This window comes from Branchiostoma lanceolatum, chromosome 1 (assembly GCF_035083965.1).
Source record: "Branchiostoma lanceolatum isolate klBraLanc5 chromosome 1, klBraLanc5.hap2, whole genome shotgun sequence".
Taxonomy (NCBI): Eukaryota; Metazoa; Chordata; class Leptocardii; order Amphioxiformes; family Branchiostomatidae; genus Branchiostoma; species Branchiostoma lanceolatum.
Genome location: NC_089722.1, coordinates 33986956 through 34011210, shown reverse-complemented (window position 1 = coordinate 34011210; position 24255 = coordinate 33986956). Strand labels below are relative to the sequence as shown.

General features: G+C 41.3%; 2 protein-coding genes across 2 annotated transcripts; both read left to right on the top strand.

The window, feature by feature from the left end:
- Positions 1–474: 474 nt before the first annotated feature.
- LOC136424207 (anti-sigma-I factor RsgI6-like) lies at positions 475–6350 on the top strand. The gene is made up of 3 exons (XM_066412764.1): positions 475–683; positions 2940–2976; positions 4602–6350. The coding sequence occupies exons 1-3, from the start codon at positions 475–477 to the stop codon at positions 4785–4787; spliced, it is 432 nt and encodes a 143-aa protein (XP_066268861.1). The 3' UTR covers positions 4788–6350.
- Positions 6351–6716: 366 nt separating this feature from the next.
- On the top strand, positions 6717–24185 carry LOC136420687 (anti-sigma-I factor RsgI6-like). The gene is made up of 8 exons (XM_066407763.1): positions 6717–7124; positions 7507–7644; positions 8076–8131; positions 8670–8810; positions 9394–9565; positions 10137–10241; positions 10468–10686; positions 23860–24185. Exons 2-8 carry the CDS (start codon positions 7570–7572, stop codon positions 24103–24105), a joined length of 1014 nt encoding a protein of 337 aa, XP_066263860.1. The 5' UTR covers positions 6717–7124; positions 7507–7569; the 3' UTR covers positions 24106–24185.
- Positions 24186–24255: the final 70 nt, after the last annotated feature.

Below are 24255 nucleotides of genomic sequence, written 5' to 3'. Positions count from 1 at the left end.
ATATTTGTTCAAATCGCACTTAGAAATCAGAGAGGCCTCTGCCAAGTTTTTTGAGTCAACAGAGGTTTTGTTGGTGGGAGGCATGATGTTCAGCACGTTCTTGAGATAATAGATCAACTGTGGTAGGTTGAAAACCCTTTCCAAAGCTAGAATACTAGATTCGGTGCCCTGAGAACTCCCTGACACACTCCCACCAGTACGAAATCGGAAACCACTTAAGTAGGTCATCTGTCATCGACCTGCGTGCTGGGATGCCAGACCGTGCTAAAGAAGGTATAGAGTGACAGGCGGGCGGACGGATTCCATACATTCCTGTGCAATTCTGGGAATTCTTGTAAAACGGGCGTAAAATATACTATTAAGCTCGCTCTTAAAGGGCGCCAGACATTTGGAGATAACTTAGTCTTATCATATGTAACAATAGTATTATTATTATTAACAAGGCTAGAAGAGCAACATCTTATTACCCTTAAGATGTGGTACAGCTCTAACGACTCCCTCCTGATCAAAGATTTCGACGACACCGTGGGCAGCATCCGGATAAACTTGGAGCGACCTCCGAGCGAGATCCGTTTCCTTGTGGACGACGCTTCCTTAAAGGAGTTCATGTCTCCCATCACCGACTGGAGGTCTGAGGCAGACGCACGGATAGAACAGATCCGCAAGAGAGACGTCAAACTCCGGTGAGAAGAAATGAGAAATTATACATAACCTATTTAATGATATTTGACAAGATTCAGAAGCTGGTAGCATACGTAGACAAGGATTTGTTCACATTTGCGAATATTTTCATCGGGTTGGTGAATGACTGAATGGCAAAGTTCTTTATTCACAACCACATATCTAACAAGAGATAAAACGTTTCGATAACCGTCTGTCATCTTCATCAGGGCAATATGCTGACTAGTTCACTAGCTATAGTGCAAAGTGAGCCAGTCAGAACTCTCCTGATGGAGGTCGCAAACGCACATCCAAACGTCGATTCTCATTATCTCCATGAAAAATGGAGATATAGTTTTAAGCGTGTCTGTTTGTCTGTTTGTCATCTGTTTGGCAACCATGTTGTGAAGTTGGCACCAAGAAATGCATGGTGCACCAACTGCAGAATTTACATATACGTGCACGCCGACAGAAGACCGAATCGCTTGAAATTGTCACCATAAAATTTTAACTGTACTATGATATTTTACTGTATAGTTGCTGTATAGCACGGTATTTTGCTGTACTTCACAGCGCAATTCAGGAATCCAATGCAATTAATGGTGACCTGTCATCATTTGTAAACATTTGTAAACAGTTGTTAACAGTTGTAAACATTTGTAAACTTCTGTAAACTTTTGTTAAATTTTGTAAACATTTGTAAACTTTTGTTAACATTTGTAATCTTTTGTAAACTTTTGTAAACATTTGTAAACTTTTGTGAACTTTTATAAACAGTTGTAAACTTTTGTAAACATTTTGAACTTTCGTTAACATTTGTAAACTTTTGTAAACTTGTGTAAACTTTTGTTAACATTTGTAAACTTTTGTAAACTTGTGTAAATTTTTGTAAACATTTAGAGATGTAGTTTTGGGTGTGTCTGTGTGTGTTTCCGGACTACTGTAAGCAGCATAACTCAAGTACCTCTTGATATGATGGAATTACGATGATATTCGGTATATGGGCGGGTGTTGAGAAGCCAAAATTCAAGGTCTATTTTGGGCCCCCTGGTAAGTGACCTTGGTACTGCAGCAGAACTTTTTCTATCTTTTGACCTATGGTCTTGATTGTTTGTGTCAGATAGCTTGTGATGTAATGAAGAAGTGGTTAAGGTTTGGGCCCCTGGCAGCTTATTCTGGAACTGCATGGGCGTTATTGTGAAAATCTTCTAAGGAGAATAACTGAACAGAGTAATGTTAGATTTCCATATTTAGTATGCAGGTAGCTTGGACAGAGATGTAAGTAATGAAGTGCAAATAATGCTAATTGGGACTTAATTGGGGCTTGCTCATTCGCCCCCCCCCCCGTCATAATTTCCGAACGGTATGATGTATCATCGACATATTTGCAGGGAGTGATGGTCACGTCAAGTCTTATAAATTCCTGTAATTTTGGTGACGTTATGACGTTATATGTCGTAATTACGACGTCATCGATGTGATTTTATTGGCTAAGTAGTGAATTCCCGTCATATCTAAAGGTATTAAACAAAACAGTTTGTATTATTCGATTTAAGGTATGCAAAGGCATACGACGTTAATGGTAAGTACGTTGACGGCAATATGACGGATCCGGCATCTTGGATCGGGCATTTTGAAATTTTTGAAAATCCTTCATGACTCCAAACGACACTGAAATAGACTAGAAATGTTCATTTTAATGTTTCTGGTAAAGAAAATGTCAGGTATTGACGATTTTAATGGCGAAAAAGCCTGCTGATACCTTAAATAGTGATATAGTCCGCCATCTTGGATTTTGACTGATAACGTCATCAAATTAGCATAAATTATGAATATTAAATCATGAAAGTTACATCTAATTACATATGATGTTATACATGTATGAAAACTAGTGTAGTTGTGCAAGAAAACCTGAGAAATATCTTCTTTTTTTTTAAATTTGTGATTTTTGCATAAAATGCCTGTCAGAAACCCGTCGCCAGGGCAACATGAAAAATGATAAACTTAAAACCATTATAACAAAATTGCTGCCAAATTTTTTTTAGGAAAAGTCACCATGGTAGTCCTTGCATACATCGTTTGGCAGTAATACGATGTCAAAGTTGACGCGGGAACTTTTAGCCCCCCCCCCCTAGTCTGGATAGGGTTAAACACTTAGATACTCTATGCCTAGATTTGAATGAATGTTGTATTCCAATTGATGAGATGGCAAGCTTAGGCAGCAGCAAAAAGTATGGTGGATAAAACCTGGCTGACTGTGGTATTTTTTTGTATCGTAGGATCAACACACCGAACGCGCATGACATCACAGTAGAGGTAAGTTACGATGAATAGAGTCATCTTCAAAAACAAGTGTCAAAGATACATTCAGTGGTCTCTATTGAAGCGCCGTAAGGTGGATGTAGAAACTTGTGTTATAACGTCAAGAAGGTTATGTTTTTTTTTTGTATTTTTTTTGTAGCCTGTGTACATGTGTGTGTAAACAGCATGACTCAAGAAGGTTTGGATGGATTGTTTAATATTTGGCATGTAGGTGATGAGACCAAGAAACTACTAAAGATAGGGGGGCCCTAGTGACGTATTAAGATACTGCTGCGGAACTGTCGGCTTTGATATCTGGTGTTCTGGATATGCCCTTGTCGTGATTTTTGAGTGGTAGATCATGGGCAATAGGGTACGGTATTTATGTTGGGAACCCGCCGCATTACATGTTTTCGCTCACATATGCTCCCGACGACGGTTTCTCCCGTCATCCTTTGCGTCGCTCACTCCGAAATGCCCCCCCCCCCATTAGGTTTCTCCCGTCGTCCTTTGCGCTAACGCCCAGAGGAGTTGGTCCGGCTGGTTATTCACATGTTTTTAGGTGTTTTGTAAGGCTTTCTATTTTGTTCCCTTTCGGTTATGTCTCCAACCGTGTGTTTGACAAAAATGCAGAAACTGAACACTTTAAAAAAAACCGGACCCACACATCTGTTTGAATTGTAGTGAGACTGCCCCATTTGTTTATTTATGTACACCATCTGTTTATTTACACTTCTAGGCAAGGCCTTCTGCTGGCCTGTTTCGGGAATACTGTCACACGCCCCGTTATGGAATGTAAAGGATTTACAATTATCCTTACTAATCATGCAGATTAGCTCCTGTTTTCTATAATTAGACATCGATTGTGTAAAGCACCATCTAAGCTCTCTACATACAAAACTTCACGACAATCTCTTCACCCCTTCTCAAGTAATACGTGTCCGAATGTCAAAACAAAAACACCCACTGCAGTTCTAAACAAGCCGCTAGGGGGCCCAAACTTACAGAACTTACTTCTTGTGGCATGAACTATCTACCACACAAATATCATGACCATAGCACTTTCAGAAAATATGCCACTAAATTTTGAAGCTCCGCTGCAGTACCTTAGGTACTTGCTAGAAGGCCCATTATCGAACTTGACCTTCCTTTCCGTAAACCCTACCCATCCACTAAATATCATACAGATCCATCAACAGCTTCTTGAGTTATGTTGTCCACAAGAAAATACACATCCACACAAAGCACACTGCAGTATTGACGGAAAATGCCAGGAGAACCATTTTTGAACTTGATCTCTGTTACCACAACATCTACACACCTGCAAAATATCATAAAGATCCATCAACGTTTCCGTCACTTTTTTCGCCTACATACAAACGCAAAAAATTAAAAGTCTGCTGCAGTACTGTTGAAAAACGCAAGGTAAACCATTTTTGAACTTGACCTTCCTTTGCACAACCAATACACACCTAGCAAAAATCATAAAGATTCATCAAAGGTTTCTAGAGTTATGCTCTTGACATACATACAGACCCACCAAACAGCTGGCTCAACCGAAAACATAATCTACCCCGAGTACTATAGTACTCGGCAAAGATAATTAATGAGAAAGTTTGTTTTGTATATTTGCTTGGCAGGTAGCTCAGACCCGATCCCACTTTGCCTTTGGGTCGGTCGTCCACGCCAAGCAGATGCCAAGCAACAGTCACTACACAGACTTCTTCTTCAACAACTTCGAGTGGGCCGTTCTGGCCAACCAGCTCAAATGGAAGCAAAATGAAAGGAATGAAGTATGTTATTCCTTATCATATGTAGGTGCTTGAACGCATTAACTCCGGCCAGGGCTTGTTTTTTGAGCTGAATTCATTAGAAGGTGTGAACACTATTGCAAACAAGATACCTGTAAAAAGTGTGGATGTGAGAAATAGTTCCGATCACGAAGATGCAAATGATATCATCACTTCTGAAGTTTTGCTGAATTTATTATGACAACACTCAAGTTATATCAACTCGATTGTCATGCAAACTATGACATAGCTGTTCATATTGATTCTTTGTTTCGTCTTTGGGACAGTTGACGTTCGACTGGGCAGATCCAACGATCGCACTGCTTGAAAGTCGAGGATGAGTTGTAATCCTATACTGTAGTGGCATGGATATGTACTCGTGTAAACAATAGCATGTCTTTGCGTATACATTCTTACAATGTGAAATCTTAATGAACTTATAGCAATTAAGATCACCGTTTCCGTTAAAAAAAACTTTGAGAGTAAGTTCACTATTTCCTTTTCCATTTTTTTGAAAACTTGCTTATTGCTACGGTCACAATTTGAAAAAAGGGCCAAGCCGTGAATAGTTTACGGGCTGTTTTTGTCACAATCGGGCGTAACTCCTAGCGGTGCTACTTTTGAAAAGCCTCAGAAGGAGGCAGCAGTTAGAGAACATGTTGCTAGGTTCAATGCTAGAGACATGGCAAACTAGAGGTATAGATTAGTTAATAACTTCTGCCAAGAATAGCATATACCGTTTTTTGTTGTTATAACTATACATCAGAACACCAATATTTTTCAGGCCGTTGACAAATTTATTGTACGCATTATGTGCCCATCTGCTATGCTGCATGTATACTAGTATGTAGGACAACAGTCCCTTCATGTACCACAAAAGTATTATGACCCATATTTTGAGTTTTCTTTCCGTAGTTGATGTATATATGACAAAGTTCATTGTTTGACAAGTAAAGTTGACTGGTATTTTGCCAATCCCAAAAAGGGATGATATCTACATCATATATGACTATAGTTGATTGTACATATGACAAAGTTCATTGTTTGACAAGTAAAGTTGACTGGTATTTTTGCCAATCCCAAAAAGGGATGATATCTACATCATATATGACTATAGTTGATTGTACATATGACAAAGTTCATTGTTTGACAAGTAAAGTTGACTGGTATTTTGCCAATCCCAAAAAGGGATGATATCTACCTCATGTATGACTATAGTTGATTGTACATGTGACAAAGTTCATTGTTTGACAAGTAAAGTTGACTGGTATTTTTGCCAATCCCAAAAAGGGATGATATCTACCTCATGTATGACTATAGTTGATTGTACATGTGACAAAGTTCATTGTTTGACAAGTAAAGTTGACTGGTATTTTGCCAATCCCAAAAAGGGATGATATCTACCTCATATATGACTATAGTTGATTGTACATGTGACAAAGTTCATTGTTTGACAAGTAAAGTTGACTGGTATTTTGCCAATCCCAAAAAGGGATGATATCTACCTCATACATGACTACAGATGATTGTATATATGACAAAGTTCATTGCTTGACAAGTAAAGTTGACTGGTATTTTTGCCAATCCCAAAAAGGAATGATATCTACCTCATGACTATATGCTTACTTCATGGAAAACACTGGTTGTAGCAGTTATTAGTCCAAAACATACTAGTCGTCAGCTTCCCGAAAACCGGTGTAGTCAGCGGAGGGAAAGTGACTCCGTATGGCGGCCACAGCACAGGAGGGCAAAGGCACACGGACCGACTTGCCAAGGTGCTCGTAGCACCAGCGTACAAACTGTCTGTACGCTGTGTACCTCTTCCAGCTGAAAGGATGGAAAACAGTGTTGTTTATGAGGTAAATTTACACTTTTTAATCACATCGTATGAATGCATAGTAGATGTTACGTACATGATCATGTTATAATACAGGAGATTGTCATTTATTTGTTCATTGGTTTGGCTAAAACACAGACCGCAAAGGTTGCCCAACTACCTTATTCCATTCAGTATTTTTCATGTATTGTTTATTGTTTGCGTACTCACTCATTTCCAAAGTTGACCGCGTGGTCCTCCCGGAGGGCAAGGTAGGCTGTTTCGAGGACATCCTCGCTCAGACACACTTGAGCAAAGCCGCGGTGCTGAGTGATGCAGACAACGCCGGGGTGCTTCTCTCTCCGCTCACACACACGCATCTGCTCGCGGCAGCATACGCTTTCCCTGACCGTCGGCCTGTTCACGCATCCCTCACAAGAGCACCTGAAAGGCCAAACCCCGAAACAAATTGAGAATAGTCTTGAAACTTGTAAAAACGTAATAAGAATGCGTTGAAAACACCGCGTTTCCTTGAACTGTCGGTAGTGACATAGAAGGTTGGAGTTATTTCCATATGCTAATTAACAGCGTGGGTCGCCATGTTGTTTACCTTGATTTACAACAACAAGTTTTGGGCTATCTTTGTTGATATTTCATGTGTTACTTTCTTATTCTTTCATAAAGATGACCTAAGAGAGAATACGGATGAAGGTAGTTACAGGCATTGGCGGGCGACAAAGACCAGAAAATAATGACAGTGCCCCTTCATAAGTCGCTACACTCATCGCGAGGCGTGTGCACTTTCACCGGCATGTGACGAAAAGGCTAAAAACATCGTAAATACCTCTCCCCAAATAGGCCATAGCATGTAATCTCCATCCTATCATAAAAATGTAAGCAACAATATCTGAGCGTTACTTACCATTCAGTATTTCGAAGCCTTTCGACATCCATAGGAATCTCGCCCGGAAATCCACCGCCTTGCGCGTCAACTTCACCGCCATGCCCGCCAGCGGCTCCGGGGTCGGCATCTTCGTCGCTGTCAGAATTCGCCTCATCCGACTGCTCATCCGACAGGTACGGTTCGAATCTGTATGGTAAAGGGCTCCTACGGCATCCTCGGGTCCCGAGTCAGAGTCGATCTCCTCACAGACACAGTCCTCGCTGGACGAGGAGTCAGAAAAGTTTTCCAGATCGTCCCTGTCCATGTTGTTGTGATTGCGAAACTAGCGCGCGGATAACGGGCCCAATGAGTGAGAGCCAGCCGGTTACGTCACGGCATCACGTGACCGCCGATGGAATTTTTTCGCCGCGGGCCCTCGAGCTTTCCAAGAACAACAACCTTGAGAAGCTGTATAAACTTTATTCATGGTCCAAATTGATTACAAGAACGTTCAACTAACTGCACTATAGGTATATTTTTCATGTTTATATCTATTTCAGCTATTTTTCCATATGTCTGGCGCCCTTTAACTAGCTGTTCATATTGATTCTTTGTTTCGTCTTAGGGACAGTTGACGTTCGACTGGGCAGATCCAACGATCGCACTGCTTGTGAGTCGAGGGTGAGTTGTAATCCTATACTGTAGTGGCATGGATATGTACTCGTGTAAACAATAGCATGTCTTTGCGTATACATTCTTACAATGTGAAATCTTAATGAACTTATAGCAATTAAGATCACCGTTTCCGTTAAAAAAAACTTTGAGAGTAAGTTCACTATTTACTTTTCCATTTTTTTGAAAACTTGCTTATTGCTACGGTCACAATTGGAAAAAAGGGCCACGCCGCGAATAGTTTACGGGCTGTTTTTGGCACAATCGGGCGTAACAACTAGCGGTCGGGATTATTTTCGTAAACTCAGAGTTTAAATAACCCCGGGACCTGGTAACAAATAGACGCCATAAGGTAATCGTGAGAGCACCGAGAAGTTCCCTTCTTCACCGGGACACATGTATGGCTTTAGGGGGCTACACTCCTTACGGGCACTGGTTCAAATGTGACTGAGGCATAAACAGGGATTGTGAACAATAATATGCAAATATATGGTACACTTGTTTATGGTTGCTTTTGCTGATCTTTTTTCAACCATTGCCTGACCAGGATACCGATTCGCGGGCACAATGTGTTCTGGGGAACCGGGGACACCCATGTCCCCACCTGGCTGCCGGCGTACTCCGGGTCAGAGCTGGAGCAGAAGTGCTGGAAACGGGTTGATGACGTCGTGGGTCGGTATGCTGGGAGGTAAACCCTTTTATTTGAATCATTTCACAATACACACAAGTATCATTAAGTACCATAAAGCCCCAGAACCATTCTACCTGCATATGTCCTTAATATGAACGGGACTTGCCATGCTAGGTCAGGATTTACAAGCCACACAAGACGTGGTCCAGGGCCATGATACCTAGATAGTGGTATTCTCACCCCCTAGATAGAAGGAAGCCTACCACACACAAGCATTATTGAACTAATTCAACCTTCTGAGAACACTTAACAGAAAACCCTACTCTCGGAAATATGTCATAATCTTCACGATTTGATAAAAAGGGCACCATCTTCCCAACCAACCTCAGCTTCGAAAACACTGCATTGTACATCAGTCTTAATCAAAGGTCTTAATCTATTTTAGGGAGACGGGATCCGGATAAACTAAGACGTTCTGGTGCTATTTCGCACATTGTATTTTGAAGAAACGAAGCTTTTGCAACCATCTTCTCAAATCTAGCATCAAGATCAGACACTTGAGAATTTGCCACAAAGCTCATTATAAAGTATTGTAATAATCGATTTGTGGGCAATATTCTCTTTCCTCACGCTGTGCCAGGTTGCAGCATTGGGACATCAACAACGAGATGCTGCACGGAAACTTCTTCGTGGAGAAAACGGGAAACCCACAGATCCGGTACGAGATGTTCCAGAAGGTGAAGGAGAAGGACCCTGGTGTCAAACTCTTCCTCAACGACTACGGTGTCATCAACAGTGGTGCGATGACACAGGTTCGTGGATCTAGTCTGCTACATTGTCTAATTATAATAAAAGTCATCCTTTTCTGACAACGATTGACTTACCTTTATCACAGCATATTTGCATAGATATGGCGACGGAAAAAATCAATACTGTGTTGCATCTATCCGTCTGCTCTTTGATACGTAGCATCGAAGAGTACAAGTAAACATGGTTTATTTTGAAAATTCTGCCTTTCCTATATATACATTTGCTAATCATTTTAGAGTTACACATAAAGTTGTGTAACCAGCTTCTTATTAGTTGAGTGCCCAGTGCCTTGCACAGATCATGTGTAATCTTTTATATATATATATATATATATATATATATATATATATATATATATATATATAGAGAGAGAGAGAGAGAGAGAGAGAGAGAGAGAGAGAGAGAGACAGAGAGAGAGACAGAGAGAGAGAGAGACAGAGAGAGAGACAGAGAGAGAGAGAGAGAGAGAGAGAGAGAGAGAGAGAGAATATGTGTATATACATTCAAAAGAAATTGTAAAGCCTGGGTATGCATGCAAGAGATAAACGATGGTCATCATTGTGTTTTCCACAGGCCTACGTGCACCAGGCTGAGGAGTTCCTCGCTAACGGAGCTCCAGTCGAAGCGATCGGAGCTCAGGGACACTTCAAAAGCCGACCAGACCCCGTCCTTCTTAAGGTACTGTTTCGATGTCATAACCTTTGGAAATTTTCCTTGACCTTGCAAAGGATTTAGAGAATACTTATCAACATATACACCAACGATTGCCTTTTAGGTATTTTCATATTGACGTCAAAATTTATCTTCCAAATATACAGCAAATACAATTTATCATCTAAAATGATTAATGTACACATTTGAGATCATAAACTGAGTTTACAAGACTCAATTTTTTCCTTTACAGAGTCGCTTGGACCTTTTGGCCACTGCCGGCCTGCCCATCTGGGTAACGGAGATGACCGTAGCCGAGCTAGACGAGTTGGAGAGGGCGACGGGTTACGAGGACGCCTTGCGGGTCACCTTCAGCCACCCGGCCGTAGAAGGAATCCTTCTGTGGTCCTCCTTTGGCATTGCGAATTTTGGCGATCCTTTAACTGCAATTGCCAGTGGAGATAACGTTGAGGTTCTGTACAAAACTAGAGATAAATATTAGCTTGTTCAGCAAATATGAACAGGTTTGCGTTTCAGTGTAACTAATGTGGGGGGAAATGAACATAACTAGAAAGGTAACAGTTGTAAAGTAAATAGTTAAAATACGTCATATTTCACTTCATCTCTATCCCCTGCAAAATCTTAAAAACTGACTGTTCTGAAATGGAATATTTTTGTAAAACCCACCCCCTTGGGAGAATGTACTTTTCCTGTGGTACCTTCAGTTGAAAAGAACATTTTCACTAAAACCTTTTGCATAATTACCCCACTTTTGAATTTCACGTAAGAAAGAAGTGGGGTAAGTTTCGGTCCCTTAGCAGCTTGCCACGGAACTGCAGGGGTGTTTTTGTTAAGAAATCTTTCAAACAGGATTGCAGAATACAGTAACGATATATTACCATGCACTATGGTGTGCAGGAAGCTTAGACAAAGATGTACATTATTTGAAGAAGCTGTCATCTGCGCTGCATGGTGATTTGTGAAGTGAATCCGTCACTATTGCCCTTAAACCGTTATCATAAACATTAATATGTCAGCAGAGACCCAAGTCTGTCACCCTTGCCCCTTATATCTGTCACGAAAGCCTTTAATCCCTCAGCGTTGTCCTTATCCCGTCATCATAGCTCTTAATCTCTCACCATCATCCTTAAACCGTCACCATAGCCCTTAATCCGCGACCTTTGCCCTTAATCCGTCACCACAATCCTTAATCCGTCGCCCTTTTACTTAATCTGTGATCGTTCCTCTTTATCCGTCATCCTTGCCCTTAATCTGTAATCATTTCCCTTAATCCGCCATCCTTACCCTTAATCCGTCACCTTAGTCCTTAATCCGTCACCCTTTCCCTTAATCTGTACTCATTTCCCCTAATCCGGCATCTTTACCCTTTATCCGTCGCCTTAGTCCTTAATCCGTTACCCTTTCCCTTAATCTGTACTCATTTCCCTTAATCCGCCATCCTTACACTCAATCTGTAATCATTTCCCTTAATCCGCCATCATTACCCTTAATCCGTCACCTTAGTCCTTAATCCGTTACCCTTTGCCTTAATCTGTACTCATTTCCCTTAATCCGCCATCCTTACACTCAATCTGTAATCATTTCCCTTAATCCGCCATCATTACCCTTAATCCGTCACCTTAGTCCTTAATCCGTTACCCTTTCGCTTAATCTGTACTCATTTCCCTTAATTCGCCATCATTACCCTTAATCCGTCACCTTAGTCCTTAATCCGTTACCCTTTCCCTTAATCTGTACTCATTTCCCTTAATCCGCCATTCTTACCCTTAATCCGTCGCCTTAGTCTTTACTCCGCAACCCTTTGCCTTAATCTGTACTCATTTCCCTTAATCCGCCATTCTTACCCTTAATTCGTCACCTTAGTCCTTTACCCTTTCCCTTAATCTGTAATTATTTCCCTTAATCCGCCATTCTTACCCTTAATCCGTCGCCTTAGTCTTTACTCTGTTACCCTTTGCCTTAATCTGTACTCATTTCCCTTAATCCGCCATTCTTACCCTTAATCCGTCGCCTTAGTCCTTACTCCGTTACCCTTTGCCTTAATCTGTACTCATTTCCCTTAATCCGCCATTCTTATCCTTAATTCGTCACCTTAGTCCTTAATCCGTTAACTTTTCCCATAATCTGTACTCATTTCCCTTAATCCGCCATCCTTACCCTTAATCTGTCACTTTATCCCTTAATCCGTCACCCTAGCCCTTAATCCGTTGCCCTTGACCTTCATCAGCCATCCTTCCCCTTAATCCGTCACCATCACCCTTAAACCGTCACCATAGCCCTTAATCCGCGACCTTTGCCCTTAATCCGTCACCACAATCCTTAATCCATCACTCTTTCACTTAATCTGTTATCATTCCTCTTTAATCCGTCATCCTTGCCCTTAATCTGTAATGATTTCCCTTAATCCGCCATCCTTACCCTTAATCCGTCGCCTTAGTCCTTACTCCGTTACCCTTTGCCTTAATCTGTACTCATTTCCCTTAATCCGCCATTCTTATCCTTAATTCGTCACCTTAGTCCTTAATCCGTTAACTTTTCCCATAATCTGTACTCATTTCACTTAATCCGCCATCCTTACCCTTAATCTGTCACTTTATCCCTTAATCCGTCACCCTAGCCCTTAATCCGTTGCCCTTGACCTTCATCAGCCATCCTTCCCCTTAATCCGTCACCATCACCCTTAAACCGTCACCATAGCCCTTAATCCGCGACCTTTGCCCTTAATCCGTCACCACAATCCTTAATCCATCACTCTTTCACTTAATCTGTTATCATTCCTCTTTAATCCGTCATCCTTGCCCTTAATCTGTAATAATTTCCCTTAATCCGCCATCCTTACCCTTAATCCGTCGCCTTAGTCCTTAATCCGTTACCCTTCGCCTTGATTTGTAATCATGTCCCTTAATCCGCCATCCTTACCCTTAATTCGTCAACTTAGCCCTTAATCCGTTACCCTTCGCCTTGATCTGTAATCATTTCCCTTAATCCGCCATCCTTACCCTTAATTCATCAACCTAGCCCTTAATCTGTTACCCTTTCCCATAATCTGTACTAATTTCCTTTAATCCGCCATTCTTACCCTTAATCTGTCACTTTATCCCTTAATCCGTTACCCTAGCCCTTAATCCGTTGCCCTTGACCTTCATCAGCCATCTTTGCTCTTAATCCGTCACCATCACCCTTAAACCATCATTATAGCCCTTAATCCGCGACCTTTGCCCTTAATCCGTCACCACAATCCTTAACCCGTCACCCTTTCGCTTAATCTGTAATCATTTCCCTTAATCCGTCATCTTTACCCTTAATCCGTCAACTTAGTCCTTAATCCGTTACCTTTCCCTTAAGCTGTAATCATTTCCCCTTATCCGCCATCCTTACCCTCAATCTGTAATCAATTCCCTTAATCCGCCATCCTTTCCCTTAATCCGTCACCCTGGCCCTTAATCCGTTGCCCTTGACCTTCATCATCCATCCTTGCTCTTAATCCGTCTACGTTGTACTTTTCCTGTGGTACCTTCAGTTGAAAAGAACATTTTCACTAAAACCTTTTGCATAATTACCCCACTTTTGAATTTCACGTAAGAAAGAAGTGGGGTAAGTTTCGGTCCCTTAGCAGCTTGCCACGGAACTGCAGGGGTGTTTTTGTTAAGAAATCTTTCAAACAGGATTGCAGAATACAGTAACGATATATTACCATGCACTATGGTGTGCAGGAAGCTTAGACAAAGATGTACATTATTTGAAGAAGCTGTCATCTGCGCTGCATGGTGATTTGTGAAGTGAATCCGTCACTATTGCCCTTAAACCGTTATCATAAACATTAATATGTCAGCAGAGACCCAAGTCTGTCACCCTTGCCCCTTATATCTGTCACGAAAGCCTTTAATCCCTCAGCGTTGTCCTTATCCCGTCATCATAGCTCTTAATCTCTCACCATCATCCTTAAACCGTCACCATAGCCCTTAATCCGCGACCTTTGCCCTTAATCCGTCACCACAATCCTTAATCCGTCGCCCTTTTACTTAATCTGTGATCGTTCCTCTTTATCCGTCATCCTTGCCCTTAATCTGTAATCATTTCCCTTAATCCGCCATCCTTACCCTTAATCCGTCACCTTAGTCCTTAATCCGTCACCCTTTCCCTTAATCTGTACTCATTTCCCCTAATCCGGCATCTTTACCCTTTATCCGTCGCCTTAGTCCTTAATCCGTTACCCTTTCCCTTAATCTGTACTCATTTCCCTTAATCCGCCATCCTTACACTCAATCTGTAATCATTTCCCTTAATCCGCCATCATTACCCTTAATCCGTCACCTTAGTCCTTAATCCGTTACCCTTTGCCTTAATCTGTACTCATTTCCCTTAATCCGCCATCCTTACACTCAATCTGTAATCATTTCCCTTAATCCGCCATCATTACCCTTAATCCGTCACCTTAGTCCTTAATCCGTTACCCTTTCGCTTAATCTGTACTCATTTCCCTTAATTCGCCATCATTACCCTTAATCCGTCACCTTAGTCCTTAATCCGTTACCCTTTCCCTTAATCTGTACTCATTTCCCTTAATCCGCCATTCTTACCCTTAATCCGTCGCCTTAGTCTTTACTCCGCAACCCTTTGCCTTAATCTGTACTCATTTCCCTTAATCCGCCATTCTTACCCTTAATTCGTCACCTTAGTCCTTTACCCTTTCCCTTGATCTGTAATTATTTCCCTTAATCCGCCATTCTTACCCTTAATCCGTCGCCTTAGTCTTTACTCCGTTACCCTTTGCCTTAATCTGTACTCATTTCCCTTAATCCGCCATTCTTACCCTTAATTCGTCACCTTAGTCCTTTACCCTTTCCCTTAATCTGTAATTATTTCCCTTAATCCGCCATTCTTACCCTTAATCCGTCGCCTTAGTCTTTACTCTGTTACCCTTTGCCTTAATCTGTACTCATTTCCCTTAATCCGCCATTCTTACCCTTAATCCGTCGCCTTAGTCCTTACTCCGTTACCCTTTGCCTTAATCTGTACTCATTTCCCTTAATCCGCCATTCTTATCCTTAATTCGTCACCTTAGTCCTTAATCCGTTAACTTTTCCCATAATCTGTACTCATTTCCCTTAATCCGCCATCCTTACCCTTAATCTGTCACTTTATCCCTTAATCCGTCACCCTAGCCCTTAATCCGTTGCCCTTGACCTTCATCAGCCATCCTTCCCCTTAATCCGTCACCATCACCCTTAAACCGTCACCATAGCCCTTAATCCGCGACCTTTGCCCTTAATCCGTCACCACAATCCTTAATCCATCACTCTTTCACTTAATCTGTTATCATTCCTCTTTAATCCGTCATCCTTGCCCTTAATCTGTAATGATTTCCCTTAATCCGCCATCCTTACCCTTAATCCGTCGCCTTAGTCCTTACTCCGTTACCCTTTGCCTTAATCTGTACTCATTTCCCTTAATCCGCCATTCTTATCCTTAATTCGTCACCTTAGTCCTTAATCCGTTAACTTTTCCCATAATCTGTACTCATTTCCCTTAATCCGCCATCCTTACCCTTAATCTGTCACTTTATCCCTTAATCCGTCACCCTAGCCCTTAATCCGTTGCCCTTGACCTTCATCAGCCATCCTTCCCCTTAATCCGTCACCATCACCCTTAAACCGTCACCATAGCCCTTAATCCGCGACCTTTGCCCTTAATCCGTCACCACAATCCTTAATCCATCACTCTTTCACTTAATCTGTTATCATTCCTCTTTAATCCGTCATCCTTGCCCTTAATCTGTAATAATTTCCCTTAATCCGCCATCCTTACCCTTAATCCGTCGCCTTAGTCCTTAATCCGTTACCCTTCGCCTTGATTTGTAATCATGTCCCTTAATCCGCCATCCTTACCCTTAATTCGTCAACTTAGCCCTTAATCCGTTACCCTTCGCCTTGATCTGTAATCATTTCCCTTAATCCGCCATCCTTACCCTTAATTCATCAACCTAGCCCTTAATCTGTTACCCTTTCCCATAATCTGTACTAATTTCCTTTAATCCGCCATTCTTACCCTTAATCTGTCACTTTATCCCTTAATCCGTTACCCTAGCCCTTAATCCGTTGCCCTTGACCTTCATCAGCCATCTTTGCTCTTAATCCGTCACCATCACCCTTAAACCATCATTATAGCCCTTAATCCGCGACCTTTGCCCTTAATCCGTCACCACAATCCTTAACCCGTCACCCTTTCGCTTAATCTGTAATCATTTCCCTTAATCCGTCATCTTTACCCTTAATCCGTCAACTTAGTCCTTAATCCGTTACCTTTCCCTTAAGCTGTAATCATTTCCCCTTATCCGCCATCCTTACCCTCAATCTGTAATCAATTCCCTTAATCCGCCATCCTTTCCCTTAATCCGTCACCCTGGCCCTTAATCCGTTGCCCTTGACCTTCATCATCCATCCTTGCTCTTAATCCGTCTCCATAACCCTTAATTTGTCACGAAAGCCTTGATCCCTCACAGTGGTTGCCCTCAATCAGTCACGTCGCCATAACCCTTAATCCGTCACCATAGCCGTTAATCTGTCACCCGATAACCTAATCCGTCACCTTTTCCCTTAATCTGTCATCCTTACCCTTAATCCGTCACCATAACCTTAATTAATCCATAACCCTAACCATAATCCGTTACTCTTGCCCTTAATCCATCGTCAATGTTACATCTTGTTATGACCAAATTTTAGGTCTTTTAGGCAATATAGTATATAGATATAGACCACAAATGGTATGACATGTTAGCAAAGTTGGGATGGTGCCATTGTGATGGAAACTTTGACTGGGTATCAATTTTAAGCCCTGTTTCCGAGTTAATGACTTCTCCAGGCACAGCAACATGGATGCACCCATGGGAGTATCAGTTACAGGGTACTGGTCTGGTGGGCGGACAGAAGGACACAGCTGCACAGTCTAGTACCGTGGCCACAGTGTCTAGACGTATGAGAACAAAGGGCGTTTCTTGTGTTAGAAAACAACTCATTTCTAGCGATAATATGGAGATTTCTAAACTCTAATCGAAAGTTGTGACAACATGGTGAGCAAGAAGGGATGTATCACCTCCATGTCAGCAGTGGAAACAACAACGGGGAAGCACGGCCAGAAGAGACTGGAAGAATATGGACTGTTTGAAAATAGCAACACCAGACGTTTGTTCATTAATCTGCAAGGCAGGAAAAGTTGTTACACGTTCCGCAGACAGGACTCGACTATGGAAATTTAGATTCTGAGACTGGAAGGACAAATAACACCAGAGCCGATCTGTACAGAACCGAGGGAAGAGGCGTCTGTTTCTGTTTTTGTGCAGGTAGGTCTTTTCAGTTTTTATGTTAACGTTACGCTTTTGTGGTCATTTCAGATACCTTTCATGGCAAGGTAGAGATTTCGGCAAGTAGCCATTTTCGAAACCATCTCGACGTATGTTTGATATTCAGAATTGCTGTTAAAAGTGTTATTGAAACTTTTTAGGTTTGATGAAAAATGAGCAATAACTTAGCAGCCTAGAATTTAGAAATACGTCGCATTCATCCACGTTTCAAAATCATGTGCCATACAAACGTTGAAATTCCAGAACTAATTCTAGTATGTCGCATGTCCACGTATAAGAACTAATTCCAATACAACTTATTTGTACACATTTAAAAATCTACATCCCCGACAAATGTAGACTGTTACAGTAGAAAAACTACAAATGTAAAAAATAATAATACGTCGCACTCGTCCACGTATGAAAATCATACGCCTGACAGATGTAGAAATTCCAAAACTAATTCCAGTACATCTCACCCCCGACAAATGTAGCATTAACTGAAGACAAAGTACAAATGTACAAAAAAAAACAGTACGTCCCATCGTCCACGTATGAAAACCATAAATCATATGCCCGAAAAACGTAGAAATGCAATTCTAGTACATCTTTTTGTCAAGTATGAAAATGTGCACCCCCCCCCCGACAAATTAATTTAGAATTAGTTTTGTAGTTAGAAAAAATTATACGTCGCATGTATAATCCACGTATTAACATTTTACGCCTGACAAACGTAAAAATGCCAAAACTAATTCCAGTACATCTCCTTTGTCCACGTTTGAAAACCTCAACCCCCAACAATTGTAGAATTAGCTGAAGATAAATTAAAAATGTAGAAAAATGATACGTCGCATTTGTCCACGTGTAAAAAACATAAAAAACTAGAAAGGCAACATTTGCGGGAGCAAATGCAACATGTTTCGCCCATTTCCCTCCCCACGCAAAAAGCGACTGTGGCATAGAGGCTAAAGTTTGTTGTATGTCTGCAATGTTGGTATTTGGATGAATAATTGAATTGAATTGACCAGTCAGAATGGATCTCTCCCAATTTGAAACCCTATGCATGGATGGGCTCTTCCAGGCACCCAGATTCATATGCTATTATTTTTCTAGTACAACGCTACGCCACACATTTTGTTTAATGCGCTATCGATCAGCGCCGATATTCAAGACTTCCCCGCGGCCCGATAGTGTAGACATGTAACAGGGGTTTACGCAAGAAGGTTGAAAATTCTTACTGATTTACGTCATTTTTAGCCAAAAACTTTAAACAACTACTCAAAGCAAGGGCCTCCTTGCTCAACGTAAATTTTCACGCACTTCACAACTCTCTATTGTTAATGTTAATGTTAATGTCAACGTCCCGACACGGGATGTTTCCTAAGGTGGGAAACGTTGGATACTTTTTGTGCACTATTGTGCGCACTCGTGTCCAATCTTGGTGACAGAGGGGTAGAAAATTCGTGTACATAGCGAAGAAATGTCAGGTTTTACCATAGTGTCCAAGCTTGCAAACTTGTAGAAATCTTTGTTTCCATGCAGTGTTAAAATAAGAAAAACACTGTGTGTGTCGAAAAATACCACCAGAAAAGTTTTTAACCTTCTCAATTGCACTTACATAACTTCAGTAGGACACAACAATAACTTACATGTACAACACAAGGATGTGAGCCAGGGAGTAGTGAAGTTGTGTCTGCACCTGTCAGAGTACTAGTAGTGCCCCTAATTAAATTGACTATTTCAACCAATCAGGTTGAGCTTGATAAATCTGCACTCTCTCATTGGCTGACCGAATTAGTCAACCCGGCCAGATGAATAAAGATGTGACCTATAGGTCAGTGACCCCATATGAGGAAAATAACCGATCTTCTTCCCAAAACACCCTCTAAAATCGTATTTCGAAGTATTGTATGCCGAAAGTGCGAATGGGATTCTTTAAATATTTGTTCAATGTACCACCATAGCAAATTTCAGGTCATTTGGATGTATTTCCAGAGCACAGGAGGCCAAAATGTACGTTTTTGGTCAGAAAAACCTCAATAAAATCACTTTCAAGGTCAATATCGAAAAAAATTAAAAAGGCTCCCAGGGTATTTACCCACTCTACATGTATACCAAATTTCAGCTCAGTTGGTGCAGGGACGACCGAGCTGAGTCGATAACAAGATTTGACAGGAGAAAGAAACCATACGAACACAATATATTGCGCCAAACAGTATGTTGGGCTCAACATAATTACAAATGTAGAAAAAAAGGATACGTCGCATTCGTCCAATTCTTAATATTAGTTATACCCCCATTCCACTTGGACGGCGCTTTCGCCGCGCTCTCACGGCGACATAAGGACCCCATTCCAAGTCACAACACGGTTACGGGGGCAAATGACCCATATCTTTAGTTCGAAATATTTCGAAATATGAAATAAACCTATCTGGCTATCTATATTTCAAATCTATTCAAAAAATGATCTCTTTTGACAGTCACTTTCGAAATGTTTGCAAATGATCAGAACAACTTCTGAAACATAGTATTCTCGTATTTCCTTTTGTTAGAAACATTTATGAATACTTATAAAGATTTATAATCAATAAAACAATAATTCGAAGATATAATAAATACCATTAAAAAACGTAAAATTGACCAGATCGCCGTGAGAGTGCCGAACTCCTGGAAAACGTGCTCAAGTGGAATCTCTACGGCGACCCAAAATCTCAAATTTCAGCAACCTTTTATGAGCGACCAAAGATTTCACAGATAACTCAACGGAATGGGGGCCTAAATTAGTAAAAGTCCGTCAAAACTACCTGCACAACTCCAATTTTACCTGTGCTAGCATGCAGATTTTGAGCCCTACACGTTCACTCTTCACTCACTTTAGTTACAGGATAAGAGGTCAAATTCCTAGGGACCCAAAATTGTGAAATTGCTTAATTATTAGTTTCACGCCTATTTAACTCCAAATGTTGTTTTCCTAGCTAAAGATAAAATTAGTACAATTTTACCTGTACTAAAATGCGAATTTCGAGCTCTATTTTTTTAATCGAACTCGAAAACCTTGAAGTAAGTATAACACGCCATATTCGTAGGTACTAAGAAATATGTCAAACAGCTAATCAGTGTCACATACATTCTAAATTTTGTTTCCCTGTGGCTGTAGGACCTAGCTACTACATGACTAACACGCCACCGCCAACTACTTTGAGAAAGAAAAGCCAATCATGATTTTGGAATAGTCTAATTCAAGTCAATAATTCAAGAGGTTAAATCGACCGAAGCTGTCTACCGTCTTCAGAGATGACAAGAACCAAAGAAGAGAGCATTCAGGTTGATATGTTTCTGTACGTTTTTTCCTCGATCCCTGCACAGGTCACCTATACCGGACTACAAGGTCATCCGGGGCACCCGGTATCCACGTGCACTAGGGAGGAACAATCCAGGCCTGGAACAATCTGGCCGTTTCCCACACAGACTCTCACCGCAGCAGGGGAGGTCGCCGGAGACCTTCCACTGCCGGACCAGCATCAGAGCCGTGTTACATGATTGTGCTGTTACAACCAGACATTACCTGACACGATTTAGAGAATCCACACACTGGCGTGCACATGTTGTCCACTTTATTTGATTCAAACGAATACGTATTGTCTATTTGTTGTTTATTTTAGTGTGCAACTTTTAGAAGCTGATTTTGCATGTATAACGTTATGAAAGAAAATACAGGTGATTAACCTCGTCGACGACAGTTCAAATCAAACCGGATGTACGAATGGTAGAAACCCAATACAAATGTGTATGCAATTGCAAGCTGCAGTAACATTTCACTCCGTCACTTACGTCCAAGAAGTTACAGTGCAACTCCTTACCAAACTTGGAACGGTTACTTTAGAATTAGTCTGCTATTGTTGTGCTATAATTCTTTGACGGTTATTCATTTGTTTAAGTGAACTGCAGCGAAGAGATAAAGTAATCAATGTTGTGTGAGCAGAGTAAAACAGGAGACGAGAGATTTGTAGAACTAGGAAGTTAAGGTCAAGAGAGCAATAGAGACATTCAGTAAGGATCGTAGTAAGCCAACATTATGAAGTCACAACCAGTCAGTGTTATAACGTTTACGTCTCCCTTGGTAAGTATGCGGGAATCCTTGTCTCTGTGTCATTTCTTTATCCTTGATGTGGTCGTCTTTAAATCGGCATCTAAAAGAAACCGTATTTATACATCGGCCATTCTCTATTGTAAGAAGGAAAGGGTCTTAAGTATTTACCATTTCAAAATTGACTTAATTTTATTCCAAAAGCTAATTGGCCATCTCACCATTAAACAAACTAATCGTTCATGGTTTTTGTGGCTGTCGTCCCTAAATTTCTGACAAGACCACAACTGCCATGTTCTTTAAGATCACGTCTCCTACACTTTCTAATTCAACATCACATTAAATAACAAATCTATATTAACCCTCTATCGTTGGGGATCTTGTCGTCCCTTACTTTTCGACAAGACCACAACAACATGATGCTCAGTGGACCTTGCTCGTCCTTTAGTACAGTGGGCCTTGTGTCCATTTGTGCCAACGGCAAGGTCACAACACCACCACACTAATAACATTCATCTCTTACACCTAACATAAGTGGCAAAAACCACCCCTCCGGTCAAAATGGTCACACCCAACCCAAAACTAGGAAAAAAGATTGGAAACCAACATTAGCGACAAAAACCACCCCCAATATTATCAATTCCAACACTTTCTAATCCAACATCACATTAAATAACAAATCTTTATTAACCCTCTATCGTTGGGGATCTTGTCGTCCCTTACTTTTCGACAAGACCACAACAACATGATGCTCAGTGGACCTTGCTCGTCCTTTAGTACAGTGGGCCTTGTGTCCATTTGTGCCAACGGCAAGGTCACAACACCACCACACTAATAACATTCATCTCTTACACCTAACATAAGTGGCAAAAACCACCCCTCCGGTCAAAATGGTCACACCCAACCCAAAACTAGGAAAAAAGATTGGAAACCAACATTAGCGACAAAAACCACCCCCAATATTATCAATTCCAACACTTTCTAATCCAACATCACATTAAATAACAAATCTATATTAACCCTCTATCGTTGGGGATCTTGTCGTCCCTTACTTTTCGACAAGATCACAACAACATGATGCTCAGTGGACCTTGCTCGTCCTTTAGTACAGTGGGCCTTGTGTCCATTTGTGCCAACGGCAAGGTCACAACACCACCATACTAATAACATTAATCTCTTACACCTAAAATTAGTGGCAAAAACCACCCCTCCGGTCAAAATGGTCACACCTAACCCAAAACTAGGAAAAATATAGGGAACCAACATTAGCGACAAAAAACACCCCCAATAATTTCGATTCCAACACTTTCTAATCCAACATCACATTAAATAACAAATCTTTATTAACCCTCTATCGTTGGGGATCTTGTCGTCCCTTACTTTTCGACAAGATCACAACAACATGATGCTCAGTGGACCTTGCTCGTCCTTTAGTACAGTGGGCCTTGTGTCCATTTGTGCCAACGGCAAGGTCACAACACCACCACACTAATAACATTCATCTCTTACACCTACAATTAGTGGCAAAAACTACCCCTCCGGTCAAAATGGTCACACCTAACCCAAAACTAGGAAAAATTAGCAAGAAAACAAAAAAAGAAAACTAGCAACAAAAACACCCCTCCGTCAAAATAGTCACACCCACCATTAGCGAAAAAACACCCCTCCCAATAAAATGGTCACATCCAACATGGCCGCCCCCTGCCTTGGATGCAAAAACAGAACAGGTTTTGCTATCGCAAACCTGTAATTATGTATCAAACATATCATTGATGTCGTCATAAACATTCAAATGTCACATGTGGTCCTCCTTTGGCAGTGCGAATTTTGGCGAACCTAAAACTTCTATTGCCAGTGAATATAACTTAAAAAACAATATATCTAAGATATCCTTGATGTCATCATAATGTCAAAATGTTTACAGAAAAATTAAAGGTTACAGTTACAGAGCAGCCACTCTTAGGACTCAATAGACGCGATAACAGTGAACAGCACATTCTTAGCATTAACTGCCTTTGGGTCGAAACGTTACGCTCTCTACATGGTAAGGATAGTTGCCATATTATGTATGTCAATGTATCTGGAAATTTTCTCGTATTAACGCACGGCTACGTATACTCGAGTACAGCTTATGTAATACAGGCTTTTCCTTGATCTTAGGGCTTTACTTATCGTGCTCTGAATCTTTGTCGGTACAGCTCAACGAGGCCGGTCGCCGCTGGCGGCAGCTGGTCTTCACCGACTGGCGCACCAACCTGTCCCTGCATCACGGCACCACGACGCCAGCTGGGCAGGAGTTCGACTTCCGCGGTTTCCATGGCAACTACGAGATCAAAGTCAAGTTCCACGGCCAGGTGGCGGCCACCAAGACCTTCTCCCTGACACCTGGAGACGGACCGATGGTCGTGGATATAGACATGCCTAATGACGTCATTGTTGGCTGAGAGGCCACAGCTTATACATGTAGATGTCTACATTTATCTGATTATGAAAATGCAGAATAAAGTGGAAAAGATCGAATCACTTCAAGTCTCGGGCATCAGTTCATATTTCCTGTCATTGTTAAGTAAGAAGACAGTACATTAATAAATGAG

What these genes read in the sequence shown, in the direction of transcription:
- LOC136424207 (XM_066412764.1), top strand. Translation starts at nt 475, where the DNA reads ATGTGGTACAGCTCTAACGACTCCCTCCTGATCAAAGATTTCGACGAC. An exon ending in AAGAGAGACGTCAAACTCCG is followed by an intron (nt 684 to 2,939) that starts GTGAGAAGAAAT and finishes TTTGTATCGTAG; the next exon opens with GATCAACACACCGAACGCGC. An exon ending in CGCATGACATCACAGTAGAG is followed by an intron (nt 2,977 to 4,601) that starts GTAAGTTACGAT and finishes TTTGCTTGGCAG; the next exon opens with GTAGCTCAGACCCGATCCCA.
- LOC136420687 (XM_066407763.1), top strand. Translation starts at nt 7,570, where the DNA reads ATGCCCGCCAGCGGCTCCGGGGTCGGCATCTTCGTCGCTGTCAGAATT. An exon ending in TCCGACTGCTCATCCGACAG is followed by an intron (nt 7,645 to 8,075) that starts GTACGGTTCGAA and finishes GTTTCGTCTTAG; the next exon opens with GGACAGTTGACGTTCGACTG. An exon ending in ACAGTGGTGCGATGACACAG is followed by an intron (nt 9,566 to 10,136) that starts GTTCGTGGATCT and finishes TGTTTTCCACAG; the next exon opens with GCCTACGTGCACCAGGCTGA.